Source organism: Beta vulgaris, chromosome 6, assembly GCF_026745355.1.
Source record: "Beta vulgaris subsp. vulgaris cultivar EL10 chromosome 6, EL10.2, whole genome shotgun sequence".
Lineage (NCBI taxonomy): Eukaryota > Viridiplantae > Streptophyta > Magnoliopsida > Caryophyllales > Amaranthaceae > Beta > Beta vulgaris.
The window spans coordinates 12,967,471-12,989,421 of record NC_079207.1 but is presented as its reverse complement, the minus strand read 5'-3'; the positions used below and the strand labels follow the sequence as shown (position 1 = coordinate 12,989,421).

At 33.0% G+C, this 21,951-nt stretch overlaps 2 protein-coding genes and 1 non-coding gene across 4 annotated transcripts; all 3 read left to right on the top strand.

Annotated features, from left to right (window-relative positions):
* The first annotated feature begins 11,921 nt into the window (after positions 1–11,921).
* LOC104895793 (uncharacterized) lies at positions 11,922–16,274 on the top strand. The gene is made up of 9 exons (XM_010682402.3): positions 11,922–12,145; positions 12,649–12,769; positions 12,859–12,926; positions 13,055–13,114; positions 13,237–13,395; positions 14,228–14,374; positions 15,287–15,501; positions 15,591–15,699; positions 15,785–16,274. The coding sequence occupies exons 1-9, from the start codon at positions 12,017–12,019 to the stop codon at positions 15,857–15,859; spliced, it is 1,083 nt and encodes a 360-aa protein (XP_010680704.2). The 5' UTR covers positions 11,922–12,016; the 3' UTR covers positions 15,860–16,274.
* Positions 16,275–16,392: 118 nt separating this feature from the next.
* Positions 16,393–16,464, top strand: TRNAP-AGG (transfer RNA proline (anticodon AGG)). Its single transcript has one exon. It is a non-coding gene; the product is annotated as a tRNA-Pro (tRNA).
* A 22-nt stretch (positions 16,465–16,486) lies between these two features.
* LOC104895791 (ureide permease 2) lies at positions 16,487–21,553 on the top strand. 2 transcript variants are annotated; one of them, XM_010682401.4, is made up of 8 exons: positions 16,487–16,998; positions 18,099–18,360; positions 19,196–19,340; positions 19,745–19,919; positions 20,204–20,247; positions 20,343–20,440; positions 20,538–20,912; positions 21,171–21,553. In XM_010682401.4, exons 2-8 carry the CDS (start codon positions 18,124–18,126, stop codon positions 21,324–21,326), a joined length of 1,230 nt encoding a protein of 409 aa, XP_010680703.2. In that variant the 5' UTR covers positions 16,487–16,998; positions 18,099–18,123; the 3' UTR covers positions 21,327–21,553. The 2 variants fall into 2 exon arrangements, with proteins under 2 accessions (XP_010680703.2, XP_010680701.2); XM_010682399.4 differs by having other exon boundaries at positions 20,171–20,247.
* The last annotated feature ends 398 nt before the right edge of the window (positions 21,554–21,951 follow it).

Genomic DNA, 21,951 nt, shown 5'->3' with positions numbered 1-21,951 from the left:
ACCCTAAATTTATGTAAACTATGGTGGAAGTCCACAATGTTTAAAGATCAAGAGCAACCCTACAAACAATCCACGAAAATAAGGATGCGTGCGTGTGAAAATACATGAATATTTTCCATAAATAATATCAAAGGTAGTATTAATTCCTCCTATGCGCTAAACGCGAAATTATTTCCTTAGATACCGTCCACATAGGAAAGCACGTCATAATTTTAGTTTTTTTTAAAAAACTGCTACTCCAAGTAGCGGTTAATACCAATAATATTTCACCGGTTGTATTGTGTCCCTAAGACAAGCTATAAGACATATAAACCACCACCCAGAGTAGCGGTTCATCGCTGAACATAACCAACTCAAGAGAATGCATGCCACACAGGCGCTGTGAGTCCTGCGCATGTGGCGAGCAGCCGAGCACTGCAAGCCTGAGCTGTATGGTGCGCCTTCTCTTTGTGTCCTTCAATGGCGATTTATAGTGTAAACTGCTATACCAAGTAGCGATTTTACCTCGTACACCACTACCATCGGTAGCGACTTAACTTAAAGTTAACTACTACTCTAAGTAGCGGTTTGCTTTGTGGAAACTTAAAAAAAAAATCTCGCCTGCTGTCCTGCGTGGACTGTATTCATGAAATTAATTTCAAGTTCAACGCATAACAAAAATTAATACTCCCTCTGACATTATTAAATGAAAAAATTTGAAAATACATTAGCATGTAGGTTGGATATTGGAATTAGAACTAACTCTGGCGAACTAAATGAAGAAGTTTACAAGATACTACGATGAAAGTGTCAATTGTGCATGCATTCTGATTTCTGATAGTTGGTAGTTTGGTACTCTACATTTTCTGATTGAGTGATTGTCACAACTCACAAGGTTCCCCCCACCCCACTTCATAATACAAAGTATAGTATGTATTGACTTGACGAAGACCAAATTCTACTTGTGTTATGGTCATATGGATAGCATAACAGTCAATGTAAGTTTTAGTTGGTTATCCTCTATTGGCATATCCTGATATTAAACTCAATCGTACTATATCCACTTGTGACATATAATCAATGAAACAAGCACGTACTTTAATAGAGACCACAAATTGCATCTATAGTACGAGCACAAGTGATAACCTAATGGTATTGGTCTTATCTTCAGTTTCAAAAGTCCTAAAATCTACTTTCATCTCTTACAAACATGATCCACCAATTTTCCTACTTGCAGGGGACTTCAACTTACATTAATTAAATAATAATGTATCTATCTCTATTATATAAGTCAAGGGAGGAGGTGTGGTGTCCTCTTTTGAAGCGACTAAAATACCCTTAATGATCTAATTAATGGAATGAAAAAAAATACAAAAGCAAATCATTTAAAAATTCTCATTCCAACTTGCCATTTAAAACAAGTTTAAAATGGTATATGCATCAAATTAAATGAACAAAATATTTATACCTTATAAAAAAAGATGGCATACATAACGTGCACATGAAAAGTCTGAACATTCACTACCTTTGATACTCTTTAATTTAATTAAACCAACTCATTATTTTTGTTCTTTCTGTTCAATATTCATTCACAAACAATTAATGTTAACAATCACTCACAACCTTTTTTATTTTTTACATTAGCGAATTAATATATCTAAATTCATCTAACTGTTGAATTTTTCACATTTAAGTTTAATCATAAATAAAGTACGAATGGAGTATCTATAGAATAACAAATTTTAAAATTAACGCACGCATCACGTGCATATGAAGGCTAGTACTATATATTTAAAGGTGTCTTCAATGAAATTATTACACCACGCGAAACTGCTTCCATCTTGGCAATAACATGTGGTTGAGCCATACATTTAATGTGATTGTGGATATATTAAATTGATGAATATATTTTAATTAGTATTATTATTGATAATTTCTTTTTGTGATGAATTGCCATACCGGATTGGAATTCCACACATGTCATTTCGGCTCGAGTTAGTGAGCTAGACATTCTGAAAGTGGGGAGATGATAAGGAAAATCCCTATCCTCAAAGTAACATAGTGAGAATTACACCTCAATCTTAAGGTTGAGAGGTACAATTCTAACCACCCCTAAGCCAACTCCAGGTTATTAGTAATTATTGATATACTTTCAAGTGATATTACCTTAATGCTTCGGGGTTCATCATCTATCTTCCCCTTAGTAATAATTTTCTCCAACTAAAAGAACATAATATAATAGTGAGTCAAAAATGATAATAAAGATAAAGTTATATAACTTCAACTATACGTTAACTTTAATTTCTAAATGACTTGCTTTTGCTATAAAAAAAAGAATATCAACGACTTACTATATAGAGAATAATATGGGGAAAGTATATAACAATCTATTAAGACTTTGACTTGCTACTAGAATTTACAATCATACAATATATTCCGATCCCACTCTTATTTGATATTCTATGAGAAATTGCCAAACTTTGTCTTGCAACTAGGACATCGTGTAATCAATTGATTGTGTGTAATGTTTACCTGCTAAATTTTACTCATTATTAGCCATTAATCTCACTTATCGAGATCAACATCAATTTTTGTGAAATAAGTAAATTAAAAGGTGAGAGAATAAACATGAATATAGTGTAACAATTCACAAATTACCGCTTGTTCTGTTAAAGAAACTCAAATGACATGAAATAAATGACAAAATAACTTGAGAATAGAAATTCATGTCATTATTTGTATAGTTTATGTCATTTTTGTTGAAGTCTATATCATTATACATGTTATATAATAAGGTATATGCAGGCCCGGCTAAGGCCCTGTGCAGTGTGAGCAACTGCACAGGGCCCCAAAATTTAAGGGCCCAATTGTATATTGTTTTGTCCAAACTATAAAAAAAAAAAAAAAAAAAAAAAAAACTAAGTTACTTTCACGATGCCCGCTACTTTTCTATCCCTTCCAATTTCCAAAACTTAACTCCTCCTCTCCTCCTTCATTGTTCTCAGCCTCCCAAAAAAATTCACTCTTCCCAATTTTCATTACAATTTACAGCTCTAATCCTCAATTTCCAAAGAGAAATTAAAAAAAAAAAAAAGGTGTTTTTGAGTTCAATTTAATCTTCATATTCCTTGTATGATTTTTCAGATTATAAAAAGAGGTAATTCATCCATAATATAGATAAGTTTTGATTTGGAAAATCTGAACCCACAACATTAAAACCCGATAAATTTTAAAATGGAGGAAAAGTTATCACCAACACCTTCTCTAATTCAACAACTTTGATTTCTCATCTTTCACAACATTGCAATGCAATGAATTTTGCTGAAGGTTTTCGTGATAATCCTGCTCCTTCCCACATCAAAAACGATGCCGTTTCCGCCATTAATTTGGACTTTATTTAGTACAGTTTTTTTTTAATATTAACTCTATATTTGTTTTTCCTTTATGAGTATGTATTTGTTGCCCCTTCTTCTGAAAACGTCAACTACTTAGTTACTGTATACCCATAGTTCAATGTGTTTTAAGTTTCTTGAACTATGGGTTGGAACAAAAGTATTATTTTTGTGGGTAATTCTTGATGGGTATTCTTGGATGCTTTCTAATTTTATATAAGAAAAAGAAATTCTAAAATGTTGGATTATTGATAGACAGGTAAAATTATATTCTTCTTTTAATATTTTATCAAAGCTATTACGACTTTACCAGTAATCTTATGTTCTATGTGTTGCTTATTCTATATTTTAGATGATACTTTTTTGTTAGTTGATGATTTTTCTTCAAATAATCCTAATATGGTTACAATTTTCAAGTAGAATTTGTATAAATATAGAATTTTGTTTTGAAAAAAAACTTGTATTATGAAATTTTATTTTTGATATTTATATGATGATGTTCTTTATTACCCTTTGAGACTTCATAATTTGATATAGAACAGGGCCCCTAAATCGTACGAGACGGCCCTGGGTATATGGTGTAACATATTACGCCCAAGATGCACACGGAATGATATAATCATTGTAAACATGTAAACCACTAAATTTTGACATAAGTTGCTAAGTATTTTTGGAGAAAAAAAGATGCAATTAATACCAATGACGCATACATCTCCACTAACCACATAATGCAGGCATGCAGCGCAACGCAAATTCTCAAACCAATCAAAATTAAATAAAACCAATTCATCCTTTTAATAAATTCCCTAATAAATCCCCTCCCTAAAAAAAAGCCCCTATTTTCCTATGTCAGGGTGTTGTAAATTCAAGTGATACAACTGTTGTACTAGAAAAGTTTTGAAAATTATACATGCTTGTATGTGGGTCATGACTCATGAGTACTCATGGTTGACACTTATAGAAAACTAGAACTTTTTGCACGCGATGCGTGCTTGAATTTTTTTTCGAAATAGAAACTCGATTTTTTTCGGCATAAGAGTCAAAATTTGAACCTTTTAAAAAAAATTATATATCATTGAAAATTTCAGAAAATGTCATTGCGAACATAATAATATTCTGGAAATGCGCGAATATTGTTAATCTAATCATGACCTATTAAGTTATTAGCGTTTTAAATTTATTTTAGTTTTTTCCCTCTTTTGTTTGGAGCTTCTCTTCTGAGTTATAAAAAATTTATTAGATCATAGCATTGTGTAGTTATAAGCCCATAAACGAATCCGCGCAACTTGTATGATATAGCACGAAATATTTTTTTCTTGACTGGCTAGGAACTGGATATGGTAATCTTTTTGAGGAAAAAAAAGAGGAGGAATACAGTTTGCCAAATATAGGTAGCTCTTAAATTTAGCAAAGTCAAAAATATACACACTATTTTGTGATTTAGAAAGAGAAGGGGGGGCAAAATTGGCATTTCAAAAGAGGACACCATTGCTCCCCCCTTCCCTTATATAATAGAGATATAGCAAGCGAAAAATAATACTTTATCCGTTATAAAATAAGTGAAACAATTTATCTCAAAAAACTAGAGTTAGGTATAATAAAGGGTACTAAACTTTGCATAAAGTTGCAGTTTGCTCACGCAACTTTAAAAAATTGCAGTTTACTCACTCAAAGTACTTTTCTATTAACATGACCCACTAACTTCCACTAACTTTCTGATATTTAATTAAAATAATGAAATGCACAAGAATTTAGGAAAAATGCTAGTATTGTTAACGCACAAGATATTTAATTAACCATAAGATTGAAAATGCTAGTATTGTTAATTTTTACAATTATAAAAATTAACAATACTAGCATTTTTATTGTTGAGAAGTGAAAAAGTATATGGTTCTTATCCAAAAAAAATTGTGAAAGAGTGTAATGGGGTAGCACAGGGGATGGAGGAGAAGGCGGTGGTGTTAGTGGTTGGTCGGCGAAGGTGCAGGCGGGGTCTGGGCGACAGAGGGGAAGGGGCAGACGGGTGGTGGTGGCCGGAGTTGTGGGTAATTGGTGTTTGAAACTTTCTGATTTTTGGATGGAGATGAATAGTGAAATTAGCATACTATTTATAGTAAATTTTAGGAATTAAACTTCATAAAACTAATAGACACTTAATGTTGAAGAAACTTGGGGATTAAGGTGTTCTAGAATGTCTTAGGAAACAAGGAGAGAAAGCTTGAGGAAGAAGATGAATTGTGTAGTCATGGTGATTTTCCATTTTTGAAATATTTCTAACTAGTTTTCCACCCGTGCAAAAATGCACGGGAAGTTTATTTTTTTGATTTAATTTTTATATCAAATAAGAATGTGTATATATTATATTATACATGGTAAAACACTGCAAGTTTACATGTTTATTGAAGAGGAAACACGAAAAAATCCTTTTATCTCAACGAAGTGAATGAACATCACAAATGAATTATTAAATGACAATAATAATAAGAGTATTTTAAAAACATTTTGAACCACGTCTTTGTACTATACATTTGTGGTAACATTTGAGTTTTCACGTTCTTTATCAGCTATTAATGTTTTTCAAACCCTTTTTGCTAATAACTCTTGATATGACAATATATATTTAAAATTATATAATACGTCCCTTGAAATCATGGTGTATCTATATTTATATAAATATGTAATGAAATAGTATAAACATAAAAAGAGCAGGCAACCAGCAAGCATTGGGCTGGCAATCAGTTCAAGTTTGGTTGGATTTGCTTTCGGGTTTACTACACATTTAATAAACAGGTTGAAATACTCAACCCTGACCCGCCTATTTGATAAGCGAATTACCCGTTGAACCCATTTAATCATAATTAGTATTATACAAAAAATTAATTATTTTCTTAAAAGTATAGAGAGTTCAATTCACTGTTGAAAGTATGCATGTTTAATATTTCTTATAATAATTGTGACCAATTTTAGCAATATTTACTTTTTTAACCAAATTTTAGATTTATCAATATATTTTTCGAGAATTTTCTACATATATGTAAGTTAAAAGTCAAAGCATGTCAATTTCGAGTCGAAAATGTCAACCTCAACCTACCTGTTTAATCAATGGGTTAGAAAATCGGTCAAAGTTCCAACCCTAACCTGCTTATTTTGGGTTAGGTTCGGTCGTATTTCGTATTGAGTTAGCTTTTGCAAACCCTACATAAAGTAGTGACATTATAATTTACACTGTATAGTAAATGTAAATTAACAAAAAAATTAAAGAGAAAATACATTTTTCAATTTAGTTTATTAAAAAAATAACATGTAACTCATCTTATCAAATAGACAATAAATTTCATGTATATTGTAATATATAAATTATATATATTGTAATGTATAAATTTTTCTTCTAATATATACTAAGAAATGAATATAGAAATATCAGTTATTAATGTTCATCAAACCCTTTTTGCTAATAACTCTTGATATGACAATATATATTTAAAATTATATAATACGTCCCTTGAAATCATGGTATATATATTTATATAAATATGTAATGAAATAGTATAAAATAAAAGTAGAGTAGGCAACCAAGTTGGGCTGGCAATCAGTTCAGGTTTGGTTGGATTTGCGTTCGGGTTTACTAAAATTTAATAAACAGGTTGAAATACTCAACCTGACCCGACCTATTTGATAAACGAATTACCGTTTAACCCATTTAATCATAATTATTATTATAAAAAAATTTCATGTATGTATATGTAATATATAATATATAATGAAATATATATTGTAATGTAAAATTTTCTTCTAATATATACCTAAGAAATGAATATAGAAATATCCTACACGATATTATGATCTTGTAATGAGAATCGTATAAATTAAAATGGGTTTAACCTTAAACAAAATAACTAAATGGGCTTGTTATCTAAAATGATATAATATTGTATTAAGAATAGTCTAAAATTGGCTTACAACCCGTGCGATGCACTATACTGAAATATAAATTATCTATAATAATCAGTATTATTATTATAATCCATATAAATGATTAAATGGTACTAAGTTAATAGCACATACATTGCTTAGGTTAATTTAATTAACTTTGAGTAACATTTAGTGGTCAAACTTGTTCAAACTCGCTTTAAGCTCACATAAATTTTCTTACAATGAATCTAATTGTTTATATCAATATTGTTACATATTAAAAAAAATATCTATTCCCCTAGATAGCATGGTTTTCATTTGCGGGTCAGCAAAATATGTGCTGATAATTAATATTAATAACATATATCTAAGAAAAAATATGAAAACCCAAAATATTTCAATTTAGAAATTGAATATTTTGTGATATTTACATTAGAATCATGAAGTGATCATACACAACTAAATATTGAAATAATTTAAGAAAGATATAAATGAGAAATAAAAGATTAGATGGCTTTTAAAATTTGTTACTATTGACTTGCGAAATAATTTACATCTTGACTATTTGAGAAATAATTTATATTAAGATTATCTGGACCCGTGCATAATGCACATGGATTTTTTTTAGTTCTCAAATAGTTTTTTTAATTCCAAAATTATTGGAATGACTACATTTAAAATTGAAAGATTATAAATTGTAAATTTATATTTCATGATATAATCTTTTCATTAGGGCTGTCAAAATTAAAGCTGATCCAATATGATAACCTACTCGAATCTAACCTGAAAATTTCGGATTTGGGTTAAAATTTTCAACCTGAAAAAAAGATGGGTCAGCCCAACCCGACCAGAAAAAATAATGGGTTAGGTTCAGGTTGAATTTTTGAACCTCAAAACAATCCGAATAATCTGACTTTGAAGTGGGGTCAAATTCAAGGCAGGCCAACCTATGTTTATCTAACTTGTATTAGACCAAACTCGTTTCTTGAATATTCTAAATTTGATTAAGTTGGCATTTGAATTCAAGACTCACTCAATATGTTGAATTATTGCATGATTTAATTTAAAATCATGTCATTTTGGGTTGGTTTCGGGTCAACCTGAAATCGAAAAGGTCGGGTTCAAATTCTAGTTTTCGACCTGAAATCAGAATCAAGTCAAGTTTGGATTAGGGGAAGTGACCCGAAATAGAAATCAGGTGAACTTGAAATAATCCAACTCGAACTTATTGCTACCCTACATTATTAATATAGACAAATGACACGTAAAGATAATTATTGTATACTACAATAATATCTAATATAATGTATCTACTGGAGTAATAATTAAGCAATATAAAAAGTTGTGAAAATTATCAATCCCGCAATCCAAAATAAATTGTCTACATTATAAATCAAAATCTACGACTACGGGTAAGTTACATAAATGGTAATGTAAAATGGTAAGTTATATCAATATTAACATTGTTTATTATTAGTTAGCAACTGTGCCGAATTATACACGAATAATATGATTGTAAAGTACTTCCATTTGCTGAGTGAAACTTACCAAATTTATAAGATTGTAATTGATCCATTTTACACGTGGCACTAAAAAAATGAGAATAAGTATAGTGATGACATGTGGCGAAATGAGTAATAGCTTGACACATAGGCAAATTTTTCTAGCTTTATATATATATATAGATTCTTTTGCTATTACTAAAATTAGTACTTTTCTACTTTCTTTTATTATACCAGCATACTAACTTAGCTTATTTTACCAATACTTGGATTTTTTTTGTTTCAAATATATTAGAGAAGCGATTAAATAAATAAATAAATTTTAAACAATTTATTTAAGTTAATTATTAATGTTAATCAAGTTTAAATTTTTGGGATATTACAAAGAAGGAGAAGTTTGCGTTAATTGGAGAATTTCGGAGAAAAAACACATTTTTTTTGAAGCCATAAATAGCCAGATTAAGTTACCGTTGGGAATTAGGTTTTTGTACTGTAAAGTATAACTATCGTTCTCATTATCTTTTGGACCACACAACTTTTTTTGTATATTAAATTCAAAGTTAACAGAATTGTTAACAGAGTTGTACTTTAAGTGAGCAAAGTGCAACTTTTGAAAGTTCGATGAGCAAACTGCAACTTTATGCAAAGTTTAGTACCCTTTAGTATATTTAACTCCAAAAAACTATCATATAATAGAGAGAACAGTTTCACTTATTTCAGAATGGAGTAAGTATATTTTAATTCTACAATCCAACCCTTGAGGAGCTTGTGTCTATGTAAAAAGACTAATAACCCAAGATTCACATAATAATGAAATTTAATTAATTTAAAAAATATAGCAAACTTATCTAATACTATTTGCTAAATAAAAATAATGTTAGATTTTCCTTTAGAGGAATCCCGTAAAAACCTTTTTCCTACTTAAGGTTATTAGATAGTAGTATGATAATACTTGAATTTTTTCCTTGAATAATGCAAAAGTGGGTTTTAATTCCCAAAATGTGCCCAAAAAAATTAAAATTCCCTGCGTACTGTCCACGTAGGACGGCACGCGAGAAAATTGTTTTTTTTTTTTGTTTTAACCCATGGAAACCGCTACTCAAAGCGGTTTATAAATATAAACCGCTACTCTGAGTAGCGGTTTACCTGCGCAAAATATGGTGAGCAGATATCAGTTTTCATAATAAACCGCTATTCGGAGTAGCGGTTTAAAAAAAAAAAATATTTTTTTTTTTTTTTTTTTTTTTTTTTTTTTTTTGTAAACCGCTACTCCGAGTAGCGGTTTTACCTAAGTTAAAAAAAAAAAAAATTCTCGGCGCTTGTAAACCGCTACTGCAAGTAGCGGTTTTTACTAAAAAAAAAAAATTCTCGCGTGCCGTCCTACGTGGACGGTACGCAGGGAATTTTAATTTTTTTGGGCATATTTTGGGAATTAAAACCCATTTTTGCATTATCCAAGGAAAAAATTCGATAATACTTCCTCCGTTTCTAAATAAGTGCAACACTTTTTTGTTTTCACGTTTGCCAATGCATTATTTTAACCATTAATATCTTCAATTATCAATAAGTAAAAATTATAAAAAGTTGATATTAAAAAAATTCACATTCAGACAAATCTAACAAGATCCCACATGACTATGTTTTTCCTAAAATGTAAATCACCAAAGCTAATTAAAGTTTAAAAACACTATGCAAATGTTGCACTTGTTTAGAAACAGAGGAAGTATAATTTTGTTTTCAATCTACTTCTTTTAGGAGTTGTTTTCGATCTACTTTCGCACGTATTGGATGCAAACAAGTATGTCGTAGTCGTATCTATAATTTTTTTTTAATAAGGTAAGAAGAAGACATCCTATCCAGACCGAAACTTTACACAGGTCAACCCGAACCAAGTTTGTAGGCAAGACTACTTGGGAGTAGGGAGAATGGTAAGCGAAAATCGCCACCCCCAATGTACTATAATGGAGTTTGATCCCACAACCTCAAGATTATGAGATACGAACCCTTAACTAAACCAATCTCTATTATATAAGCCAAGGGAGGAGGTGTGGTGTCCTCTTTTGAAGTGACTAAAATACCCTTAATGATCTAATTAATGGAATGAAAAAAATTACAAAAGCAAATCATTTAAAAATTTCTCATTCCAACTTGTCATTTAAAACAAGTTTAAAATGGTATATGCATTAAATACTTCAATCAAAAATTAAATGGACAAAATATTTATACCTTATAAAAAAAGATGGCATACATAACGTGCACATGAAAAGTCTGCACATTCACTACCTTTGATACTCTTTAATTCAGTTAAACCAACTCATTATTTTTGTTCTTTTTTTTCGGAAAAATTTGTCAGGATCCATCTTTTATAACCACTTTTTTGTGAGAAACCACCTTTTAAATTTTTTTGGTTAATTAACCACCTTTTTTGTTCTTTTTTTGTTGGAAGCCACCACTTGCCGGAATCCGACGTTGACCTTGATGTTCCGGCGTTGACCATCGGATTTTCGCCATTTTTTTCCAGATTTTTCGCCATTTCTTCCACCTAAGATGTCAGGGGATGCGAGGGAGGTGATGGGCTTAGGGCTGGGAGGGTGGGGATGGTCGTTGGGGGGTTTGCCGGCAGGTTGCGAGGGAGGAGGGGGGTTGCCGGGGATGCGAGGAGGGAGGGAGGAGAAAGATAAAGGGGGGAAAATGGCGAAAATCTGATGGTCAATGCTGTAAATCAAGGTCAACGCCGGATTCCGACAAGTGGTGGATTCCAACAAAAAAAAGAATAAAAAAGGTGGCTAATTAACCAATTTTTTTTAAAAGGTGGTTTCTCACATAAGTGATTATAAAAGGTGGTTTCTGACAAATTTTCCTTCTTTTCGATATTCATTCACAAAAAATTAATGTTAACAATCACTCACAATCTTTTTATCTTTTTACATTAGCGAATTAATATATCTAAATTCATCTAATTGTTGAATTTTTCACATTTAAGTTTAATCATAAATAAAGTACGAATGGAGTATCTAATAGAATAACAAATTTTGAAATTAACGCACGCATCGCGTGCATATGAAGGCTAGTAGTCAATAGACCAAGGTCGGCGTATCTATAAATAGAGGCGTGTTGGTGAGACTTGAGAGGGTGCAGTTGTAGCTGTTGTACACTTGTACTAGACTTGAGCAACAAGTACAATAAACCAGAAAAGTTCCGAGAAATTAGACAGAGACAACTAATAACAACATGGATCCACAACAACAGCAGCAACAAACTCCTGCTCGCCGTACTACTCCCGGCGCCGGCGCCGGCGGTGGAAGTCCTCTTTCCGGCATTTTTCCTTTGCTTTTCTTATTCGTAGCTGCTTTCACTGCGGTAATCTCTCACTTTTGCGCTTTCTTTGCTATCTTTTCTCCACCATTTTTTGTGTGTGCCAACTTCTTTAATTTTCAATTAACAAAATGTCGACTTATATCAATTCCATTTTTAGGTTTTCTTATTTTATCTCTCAATTGAGTGATCAAATCATGGCTGTATGATTATTAGAAGTATTAATTAATTTTTTCAAATTCGCTCGGTTTTCTATTTTGGTCATCTTTAAACTTGTAGGGTTCGTCTTTAAATATATACTCTGTTTGATTTTGTTCAAATGATCCACTACTTATTCGAAATGTTCTCTGATTGTTTGTGTTTGCTAATTTGATTTGACAATTGCACCAAAAACTGTTCCTTAATTTATGGTTACCAAGAATCTTCAATTTGATGCATAACATGGAGTAGTTCTTGATTTCAATGTAATGATCATTTGAACTTTTGAAGTTAGTTTGTGATGTGTGATCAAGATTGTAATTTGTGTGATGTGCGCGATAACATAGCAGATTGTGCTTTCTTCAACATCGACAAACAAGATTAGCTTGACCATCTTGCACCAAGTTCCAGAAGGTCATGTTGGTGTCTACTGGAGAGGGGGTGCCCTTCTTAAAATAATCACCGATCCTGGTCTGATTTTGCGTTTCATGACAGCTTAGACTCTCCATTGTGTTTGTGTTGTGATTTTGTGAAAAGTTCCTGATTCACTAAATTTATAGGTTTTCACTGGAAATTGCCTATAATTACCCACTACGAACCTATACAAGTAACACTTCAGACTGATCAGGTAATTCCACGAGGCCGTGATGTGGTTGTAACTATGTAGATTGACTAGCATGATATAGTTTTCTTTGTTTCAGAGTATAGTCAAGTCTATTTGTTAAAATGTCGTTGGATTTGACTTTTACTATGTAGGTTAGAGATATTCCATGTGGCACAAAAGGGGGTGTTATGATCAACTTCACCAGGATAGAGGTATGCTTACTCAGGTGCTTTGCATAAGTAGCACAGTTTTTTCTCAATTGTTGATATTGATTTTTGCCTTTTCTAATTGAGTTGTATTGCTGTATATGATTTAATATGAATATTTTGTTCAGGTAGTCAACAGGCTGAATAAGGAATATGTATACGACACTCTTCTGAACTATGGCGTGCACTATGATAAGACATGGATATATGACAAAATTCATCATGAGATCAACCAGTTCTGCAGCTCCCATGCTCTTCAACAAGTTTATATTGATATGTTTGATCAGGTGAGCCACAAAACTCACGAGTATGCTATTGGAACTTTTAGTATAATATAATATTATAATAGCTCTATGTTCTTAATTTTGTAATCAGTTGTACTGCTCAGATTTCTGATTGAGGAGGTGGACCTAACGTCTGCCTGTGTACTTTGCTCAATGTGTACTCATTCTGCTTCCCTTTGTGAGCTGAGGGTTTTTCTGTTCTTAGTCTATATACAACATTTACAACCATATTAAGAACACTACTGATGATGGGATTTGTGGAATTCCATGTGTACAGGACCTTAGACTTAAGGCCTTCACCCAATTGGAATTATTATCAAATGAAACAATTTTAGGTTAATGCGCAAAGAAACATTTCACAAATTAATGTTTGGAAATCTTTCTGAAAGAAAAATAGTCGTGAAGCTTATCTAAAACAACAACAAGAATTGAGGGATGCAGTTTTAAAAAACCCAGTAGAAGGAAGACCATTGTTAAAGCTGAAGGATTACCGACTACCATGTAAACACATAAAATACACTAAAAGAGGTCGAGACTGAAAGCACTGAAAGAGGACCTCCGTACTTGGACTTTACATTTTGGATTTTTAGTGTCACAGTTTTTTATTATTATTTAAGTCCTGAGTAGATGTGTTAAACCATTATTTGCTGCTTTCCTCCTATATACTTGTTCCTATGTCAAAGTTGTCTCTGTATTTATATCCGTGGATCTAAGTTCAAATACTTTATCACTTGTGCTATACATACAAGTTCAGTGTAAAATTCTCATTTTGTTTCTCTCCTTTCATGCTAGAGTGACCCACTTTTTGATGTTCTGCTGTCGTATTATTCTGCAGATTGATGAAAGGATGAAAGATGCTCTACAGGGTGACTGCACTCGTTATGCTCCAGGTGTTGAGATCATCAGTGTTCGTGTCACAAAACCTACTATTCCAGAGAGTATAAGGCAGAATTATGAACAGATGGAGGAAGAAAGGACAAAGGTACGACATCAGATGTATCTGTGCATGACATTCCATGTGGAATGACCATTTTTCTTTTTATCTCAAGATTACTGGGATGGGGGTGATATGTTGGTGGACAACATTTATGCAGATTTTATCATGGTTTGTCCCTTGATTAGTGGGAGAAAGGAAGATAACATCTATTGTGCAAATAAGGGTCTTTTTTTGGTGGGGTTGGGGGGGGGGGTTGGATGTTTGGGGTTCTTCACATGCTTATCCTTAACCCAACCGGCTCTCCTGAAATTCCCCGGTCTTGGGTTTATGATGATCAGTACCATCGATCGATTTCACTGCTGAAAGACGGAAGCTTCACCTTACTGATGGATTGATCCGTAGTTCAGACCTCAGACTGATGATTATATGGTGACTGCTTTTGTCCTCCTCCTCCTTCCCCCTCAGGGTATGCTTGGAATTTGGGGTACGTATAAAGGGGTAGTAGGAGTTAAACAAAGAGGTTGTACATGGGTGGAGGTGATGGTCGTAATTAGTATTTCATAAAAGAGAGAGCAAGGGTTGGAGAGTGATGATATCTAATACACTACTGCCCCAAATGAGTGGAACGATTACCACCCCTGCCTTGGGGTAATAGGTCTCCCACTGCAATCTCTTCCTTCAAGTACCACCACTTCAACCTAACTACTAGTGCCTTATTTTAGATCGCACGACCCTTGAAGAATTTCCCTATTTTCAGCCTGGCCTCAGTTTCAAGTTTATTGCTGTGCTCTTTTGACAGTTTCTGTCAAGTTTACATAAATTCAATTTTTTTTTCTGTGATCTAGTGATCTGTCATAGATCTTTTATTCAATTGTTATATCTTCTTTATTCGTGTCTCTTTTTAAAGTTCTGCAGTTGTTTTTGGTGTCTCATGTTCTTTTGGTTACTGTTGTTTAGGCTTTAATAGCTATTGAGAAACAAAAAGTCGCCGAGAAGGAGGCAGAGACACAGAAAAAGATTGCTATATCTGAGGCAGAAAAGAATTCATTTGTAAGCAAGATCATCATGGAGCAGAAGCTGATGGAAAAGGAGAGTGCGAGAACGCAGCAGCAAATTGATAATGAGATGAATGTAGCTCGGGAAAAGAGTATGGCTGATGCCTACTATTACAGGTGAATCTCTACTTCCAGAAGCCTATGGAAGGTTTATAGGTGGAAACTCTCATGCGATTTCATACTAATATTGATGTTTGCTTTTCCAGATTAACGAAAGAAGCCGAAGCTAACATTTTGAAGCTTACACCCCAGTATCTCGAGCTCAGATTTATTGAGTCGATAGCAAATAATACCAAAATGTATTTCGGGGATAAGGTAGTCCACTGTCCAACCATAGAGCTAAAAAACATTGTCCTCTCTCATCTTTAATGAAATTCTTACTCAGCTCTTCGCTTTGCAGATTCCAAATATGGTTTTCGACCAGAAGTTGCTGGGGAACTTCCTTGCAACTGTGCCCAAAATGTCCGAAAAGTAACTATTTGATCGAGCAACTGGATCGTCATACTGGCTATAGAAGAGAAGACGTTCTCTGGGTTCTCGTTTTGCTTTTATTCGCGAGCCCAATAATAGTTTCATAGTTTGAATGTTCTTTAGTTCTTTTGTTCTTTATGCTGGAATATTTTCAAGGGTGGTTTTACATTTACACTTTCACATGAAAAGAAGAAAATTGCTTAGGTAAAAAGTTAAGAAAAGCAGGAGGAAAAGAAAATGATAAGATAGGGTATTGTATCTTTCTTTTCATATGTTTTGCACATTCTCTCTTCTATATCCTCAAATTTTGACACTATGTAAAGTACATGGAGTGGTTTGAAAAAGGGTGTCTTTTTTCTCCTTATTTTAGCTGTTTGTAAATGAATAGTCTGTGAAATACAAAATTCCAACTTACCCTCTTTCTTTTTCTTTGTTAAATTTGTTGATGTATCTACTTTTTACGTTTGTCTCTTTTTGTGATTGAGAAATAACCTCACCATAATAATAAAATTTATTCAGAGATAGTAGTATACAAGTGGGCATTTGGTCTAGTGGTATGATTCTCGCTTAGGGTGCGAGAGGTCCCGAGTTCAATTCTCGGAATGCCCCTTTTTTTTTTTTCTTTATTTATATCTCTTTCGTTTTCCCAAAAGGTATCGTACGAATTAAATCTATCTATAGAATGACGTCTCTTTTTGTTTGACTTAGAAAAATGAATCAAGAAAAACGAATCACGTTGTTTTTACTATTATACTCTCAAGCATTGTACTGTTATCTTCAACAATCAACGTGTAAGGTTCTCCTTAAATTATGCAAGTAACTATCCAACCAAAACAGCTCATTCATTATATTGTAAAAAAAATACTCTTTTGTCACACCCTTTGAATGCAGACAAATTCCAGTTTGTTTATTTATGTTTAGAATTTCAACTGCCAAAGTATCATAATACGAGGTTGGTTACTACCATTATCAGCAACAAAATATCTGTTTCTGGGTATTTGTGATTCTTAAGGATTCCCATGATTCTGTATAGTTTTAGAACATTGAATGAATCTGAGAGTTTGATAGAAATTAGTGTTAAATTGGGTTATTTTTCTTTGGAGCCTGGAGCTGGAATCATCTGCTTCACCAATTGGTGATTTGGTATGCAACTTTCAACTTTTTCTCTCTCCTTTTTTTTCTCAGATTTGTTTCTTTTAGTTTTGTTGCTTAAAACTTAAAAGGGTGTATTTTGTTTTTAGTGAGTTTTCTGGGATTTTTGTTTGGATCCTTGTTTGCCTGAATTTATGGAGGTGTTGACCTGATAAATGTATGAGCTTTGCATTTTATTTTAAATTTATAGGAATAATGGGTTTGTTTAAGCTTAATAATCTGTATCATCGATGCATTTTGAAGATCAGCATTTTCATTACAAGATTTGGGTCAAATTAGAAATAAGTATGTTGTATGTTCTTTTGTAAAAAAGACTGAAACTTTTTAATGATTCTTAGTTCTGTTTCATTTGTTTTGCTATCATCGGTTTTGATTTTGCTTGAACCATAATGGGCTCTTTTTGCAACAAATCTTGACTTTTCTAGTTTGAAGAACTTTATGATATGAAATCTGTATGATCTGCTAGATCAATACTAATTCTTTATAAGTGGATTACTGTATTTAAAATATACTTACAAGTTACAGCTTGTTTATAAAGGCGGTAGCTGGTCGCAGTAATGATAATAGATTTGTTTGTAATGTTGCTAGAAAATTTTCATGTTGATATTCATGGTAATGGTAATGGTAATGGTAATGCAAATCTACCCTTAACTATGTTTTTCTCTTCTTACATTTCCATCATTGCTCATTACTGTTTTAGATCTATGGAAATGAAAATTAAAGGAGGATAACACATACTTGGAGCTTTTTACTTACATTCATTATCTATCAAACTGGCAGTTACGGTAGACAATAGAATTTATGGTACTTGGACTCATAATTTTACCTCAAGTATCTCTGTCAGAGCCTAGCCACTCCGGTATGAGTATGGACACCTTGAAACTTAGTCGAGTGGGACACTTAGATGCATACTCATGTCCAATAAGAGTACCTGAGTATGAGTAATGTATGATAATTGATAATAGTATAATACTGATCACATGTATTTGTATGGTAGAAGATTAGTATTTTTTAGTGTCGTCGGATTAATATTAAAGGGATAACAAGAAACTGAATCTTGATGCCCTTCCTAACTTTCTTTCATCATTTAGAGGATTTTGGCAGGTGGAATTAAAGATGTATGTGATAGAGAGCAAAGGAGGAGCTATATTTTGCATGCTGCTCTCTCTGTTCTTCTTGGGGACATGGCCTGCTATTTTGGCTTACCTCGAAAGGCGTGGACGCCTTCCTCAGCATACTTATCTTGACTACGCTATTACTAATCTCTTAGCTGCTATGTTTATCGCACTCACGTTAGGTGAGATTGGAGAGAGCAAACCAAGCATGCCAAATTTCTTGAACCAACTGTATCAGGTAACAAACTTTCAATTGCTTTTAATTTATGTTCTCGAGTAAGGAGAAATTAAGTTATTCGTGATGTTCACATCCACCCTTTAATTGCCTTATAAAACCAAGAATTCTTTAGATTCAGTGTCTTGGTAGGTTTAGTAACCTATCAGCAATTTCAAAGTTGTTGTTACAGGATTTCTGTTGAACTTTGATCCCGAATTGAATGAAACCAACATTCTGATTAGATGAACCAACGGCTTATGTGGTTCAGTGGTTGGTGGTAATAAAAAGTTAAAATGGTATCGACTTTTTCTGTTTATATACTAGATGAAGTAATAAATAATGGTAATGGTTGACATTAAGGCTCCGTTTGGTAGGGCGTAAAACGTTTTCCCGGAAAACCGTTTTCCTCTATTTTCAGTTTTACATTGTTTGGTTGGCAAAGGAGTGTAAAACCATTTTCCCTTGGAGTAAAATTACACTCCTAATGATGGAAAACCATTTTCCCTTCAAAATGAAGGGAAAACTAATTTCCTTATCTCTCTTACACAATCCTCTCACTACCTCCTTACTTCCCCTTTCATATTTGTTTCATTTCATTATTTTTCTTACATGGAACCAAACAAGGAAAAACTAATTTTGGAATTGTGTTTTCCATTGTAAATTATTTTCCATGAAAATCATTTTACACTGAAAATGTTTTACACCCTACCAAACGGAGCCTAAGGCTTAAGCAAACCTGGCTCCAATGTACTTAGGATCAATGTTTCCCAAATCATGTAAACCATTTTTCAACAGTAATCCTGTCAGTGAATCTTAAATTATGAACGATCTTGATTAATACTTTTCAATGTAATAGGTTCAAGACAATTGGCCTTCTGTGTTGTTCGCTATGGCTGGTGGAGTTGCTCTTAGTGTAGGGAATCTATCTATACAATATGCTATGGCTTTAGTCGGCTTATCGGTTGTTGAGGTTGTTAGTGCTAGCATTACCGTTGTAATAGGTTTGTTTTCTCTTCTTTTCATTGACAGTATCCATATTACTCCCTTCGTCTGTAACTAATAGATTTGAGTATTTGTCACGATCCTTATACAGTAATGTTTTATGATCAAATTTCTATATACCATAACCACAAACTATTTATAAAGGGTCTATTTTTAAAAGATTAGGTCCTCTCCACTTCAAATGGTCTTTTTACTGATAGAAATTTATTTTTACTGGTTGAGACCGAGTTTTGCTGATTAAACGTGAATAACTGATATTTATCTTCTCTGATTCTTATTGGTTTCCACTGATTGAAAATGGGTATTGTCAAATAAAACTTATTTTTATGGGATATTAATTCTCTTGTGTTGAAGTGAACACTGAACAATTATAACTGATACTTTATCTTTTATGCGTTAACAGGGACCACAGTAAACTATTTCCTGGATGGCAGAATTAATAGAGCAGAAATACTTTTCCCAGGAGTAGGATGTTTTCTGATAGCAGTTTTTCTGGGTTCTTCTGTTCACAAATCTAATGACGTGGATAATACTGCAAAACTCAAAAATTTGGAAAGTAAGCTTGAAGAAGAGGAAAGGTATATACACACTGTTTGCTATGATAAGAAACTCATTTATTTGCACGAGAAACTATTTCTTCGTATTTGTGAAACATCGAAGTTTGGCTATTTGGTGAATTGCACTCCACTGAACACGTCAGGAAGGCGTTTTTTTGGTAAATCCACCAAATAGTCTTTCTCAAACGTAATGCACGGCTACAATTTGGTATGATGAGATGTAGTAGTAATTAACAACCTTTGGATTTGTGCGGTTGCTTCTGGTGCTGTAGACTTGTGACACCACCAAAATCGAATTTTGACAGGGAAAGCGATAAACCAGCCTCAGGTGGAGCATCTGCTCATAAAGGTTGAGAAGTTTGGACAGTTTCTGTTACATATAGAGTATGTCACTAGGTTAGGACTAGGCCGACTAGAATTTATCAACTTCCTCTTTACTTTCAGTTCCTATGGACCTTGAAAAGGCAAATGAAAGTACAAAGGAGCCGGAGTTTGGGACTGCAAAGTTCCTTATTAAGCTTGAGGAAAGAAGATCAATTAAGGTAAGCTGTTAAGTCTTCTTGATATGCACTAACCAGTGATCACTAATGATTCAACATATGTTCCGATTATCTCACTTGTAAATAATTCTTTCTGCAGGTGTTTGGCAGGAGTATTTGGGTTGGTTTGGCAATAACTTTTTTTGCTGGTTTTTGCTATTCTCTATTCTCTCCTCTGTTTAACGTAGCAACCAATGACCAATTTCATCGCTTGAGAGAAGGGGTGCCTCATTTGGTTGTTTATACTGCTTTCTTCTACTTCTCCATTTCCTCATTTGCGATTGCACTGATCTTGAACATCACCTTCCTATCTCACCCTGTTTTGGACCTGCCAAAGTCATCATTTCATGCCTACTTTGCGGACTGGAATGGACGAGGATGGGCACTTTTGGCTGGCATGCTTTGTGGATTTGGAAATGGTCTTCAGTTCATGGGAGGTCAGGCTGCAGGATATGCTGCAGCTGATGCTGTTCAGGTCAGGCAATATATCAAAACTTTCATTTCTTCAATATGTCACCCTTGCATGACTTAAAGTCACTCAAAACATGATACAAAGTTCAACCAAATATAATATAAAAAGTCACCCTTTGATACTATAACAAGTCACTCCAACATCAATCGGTCAGTCTAAAAGACTCGGTGTTTTTATATATGGTTTCTTGTTATTAGCTCGCTCTAATTGTGATCTAATAGTAACTTCTCATTCGTGATTTCGATGTGTATAAACTATCAGGCACTTCCACTGGTGAGCACCTTTTGGGGTGTAGTTGCTTTTGGAGAGTACAGGAAATCATCAAGAAAGACATACATACTACTTATTACCATGTTATCTATGTTCATCATCGCAGTTGGAATCCTTATGGCATCATCAGGGCACAGAAAGTCATAATATGGTAGCAAAAGAAATCCAATAATGTTGTTCATTGATTACAACAATGCTAATGATTTGGCTGGCCGTTCTTTGCTGTTTAGTCCTAATAATTGGAATAGAATCAAGTTTGCTTAAAGGTGTTATTCTTGTCTTCCATTATTGTTTACATTACTGTTGTTATGACATCAGAAAAGGGATATGTAAAGGATATAATTTTCATAGCATTTCGATTTAGAGGTGTTTTAGCGGTAGTTTCTATAACTTTTTATATTATGAAACATTTTATTTGGTTAAATTTTAGCTAGTTAAAGATAAGATGAAAATGATGTGGATTTCACATTAAGTATAATAGTTAAAATGCACTCACTAAATTTCTGAAATAAAAAGTAGGTAGAAAAATTTAATCAAATAGTCTCACTCTTTTTATACTAGTCCTATATGAACGCGATGCGTGTGAAAACAAACAAAAAGTCAATTGAGTAATAATATATATGAAAAATTATTCATAAAGTTCATTGTATATTTTTCTTTTGTTTTTTGAAAGCCAATAAATCAATTATTATGTAAATATTTTGTTAATTGAGGATACAGTGATAAAAGATGGTGGGGTATTTGTCAATTAGAGTTTTGGAGCAAAAAAAGA

What these genes read in the sequence shown, in the direction of transcription:
- LOC104895791 (XM_010682399.4), top strand. Translation starts at nt 18,124, where the DNA reads ATGTATGTGATAGAGAGCAAAGGAGGAGCTATATTTTGCATGCTGCTC. An exon ending in TAGCATTACCGTTGTAATAG is followed by an intron (nt 19,341 to 19,744) that starts GTTTGTTTTCTC and finishes ATGCGTTAACAG; the next exon opens with GGACCACAGTAAACTATTTC. An exon ending in AGGAAAGAAGATCAATTAAG is followed by an intron (nt 20,441 to 20,537) that starts GTAAGCTGTTAA and finishes TTCTTTCTGCAG; the next exon opens with GTGTTTGGCAGGAGTATTTG.
- LOC104895793 (XM_010682402.3), top strand. Translation starts at nt 12,017, where the DNA reads ATGGATCCACAACAACAGCAGCAACAAACTCCTGCTCGCCGTACTACT. An exon ending in TAAAATAATCACCGATCCTG is followed by an intron (nt 12,770 to 12,858) that starts GTCTGATTTTGC and finishes CTAAATTTATAG; the next exon opens with GTTTTCACTGGAAATTGCCT. An exon ending in TGGAGGAAGAAAGGACAAAG is followed by an intron (nt 14,375 to 15,286) that starts GTACGACATCAG and finishes ACTGTTGTTTAG; the next exon opens with GCTTTAATAGCTATTGAGAA.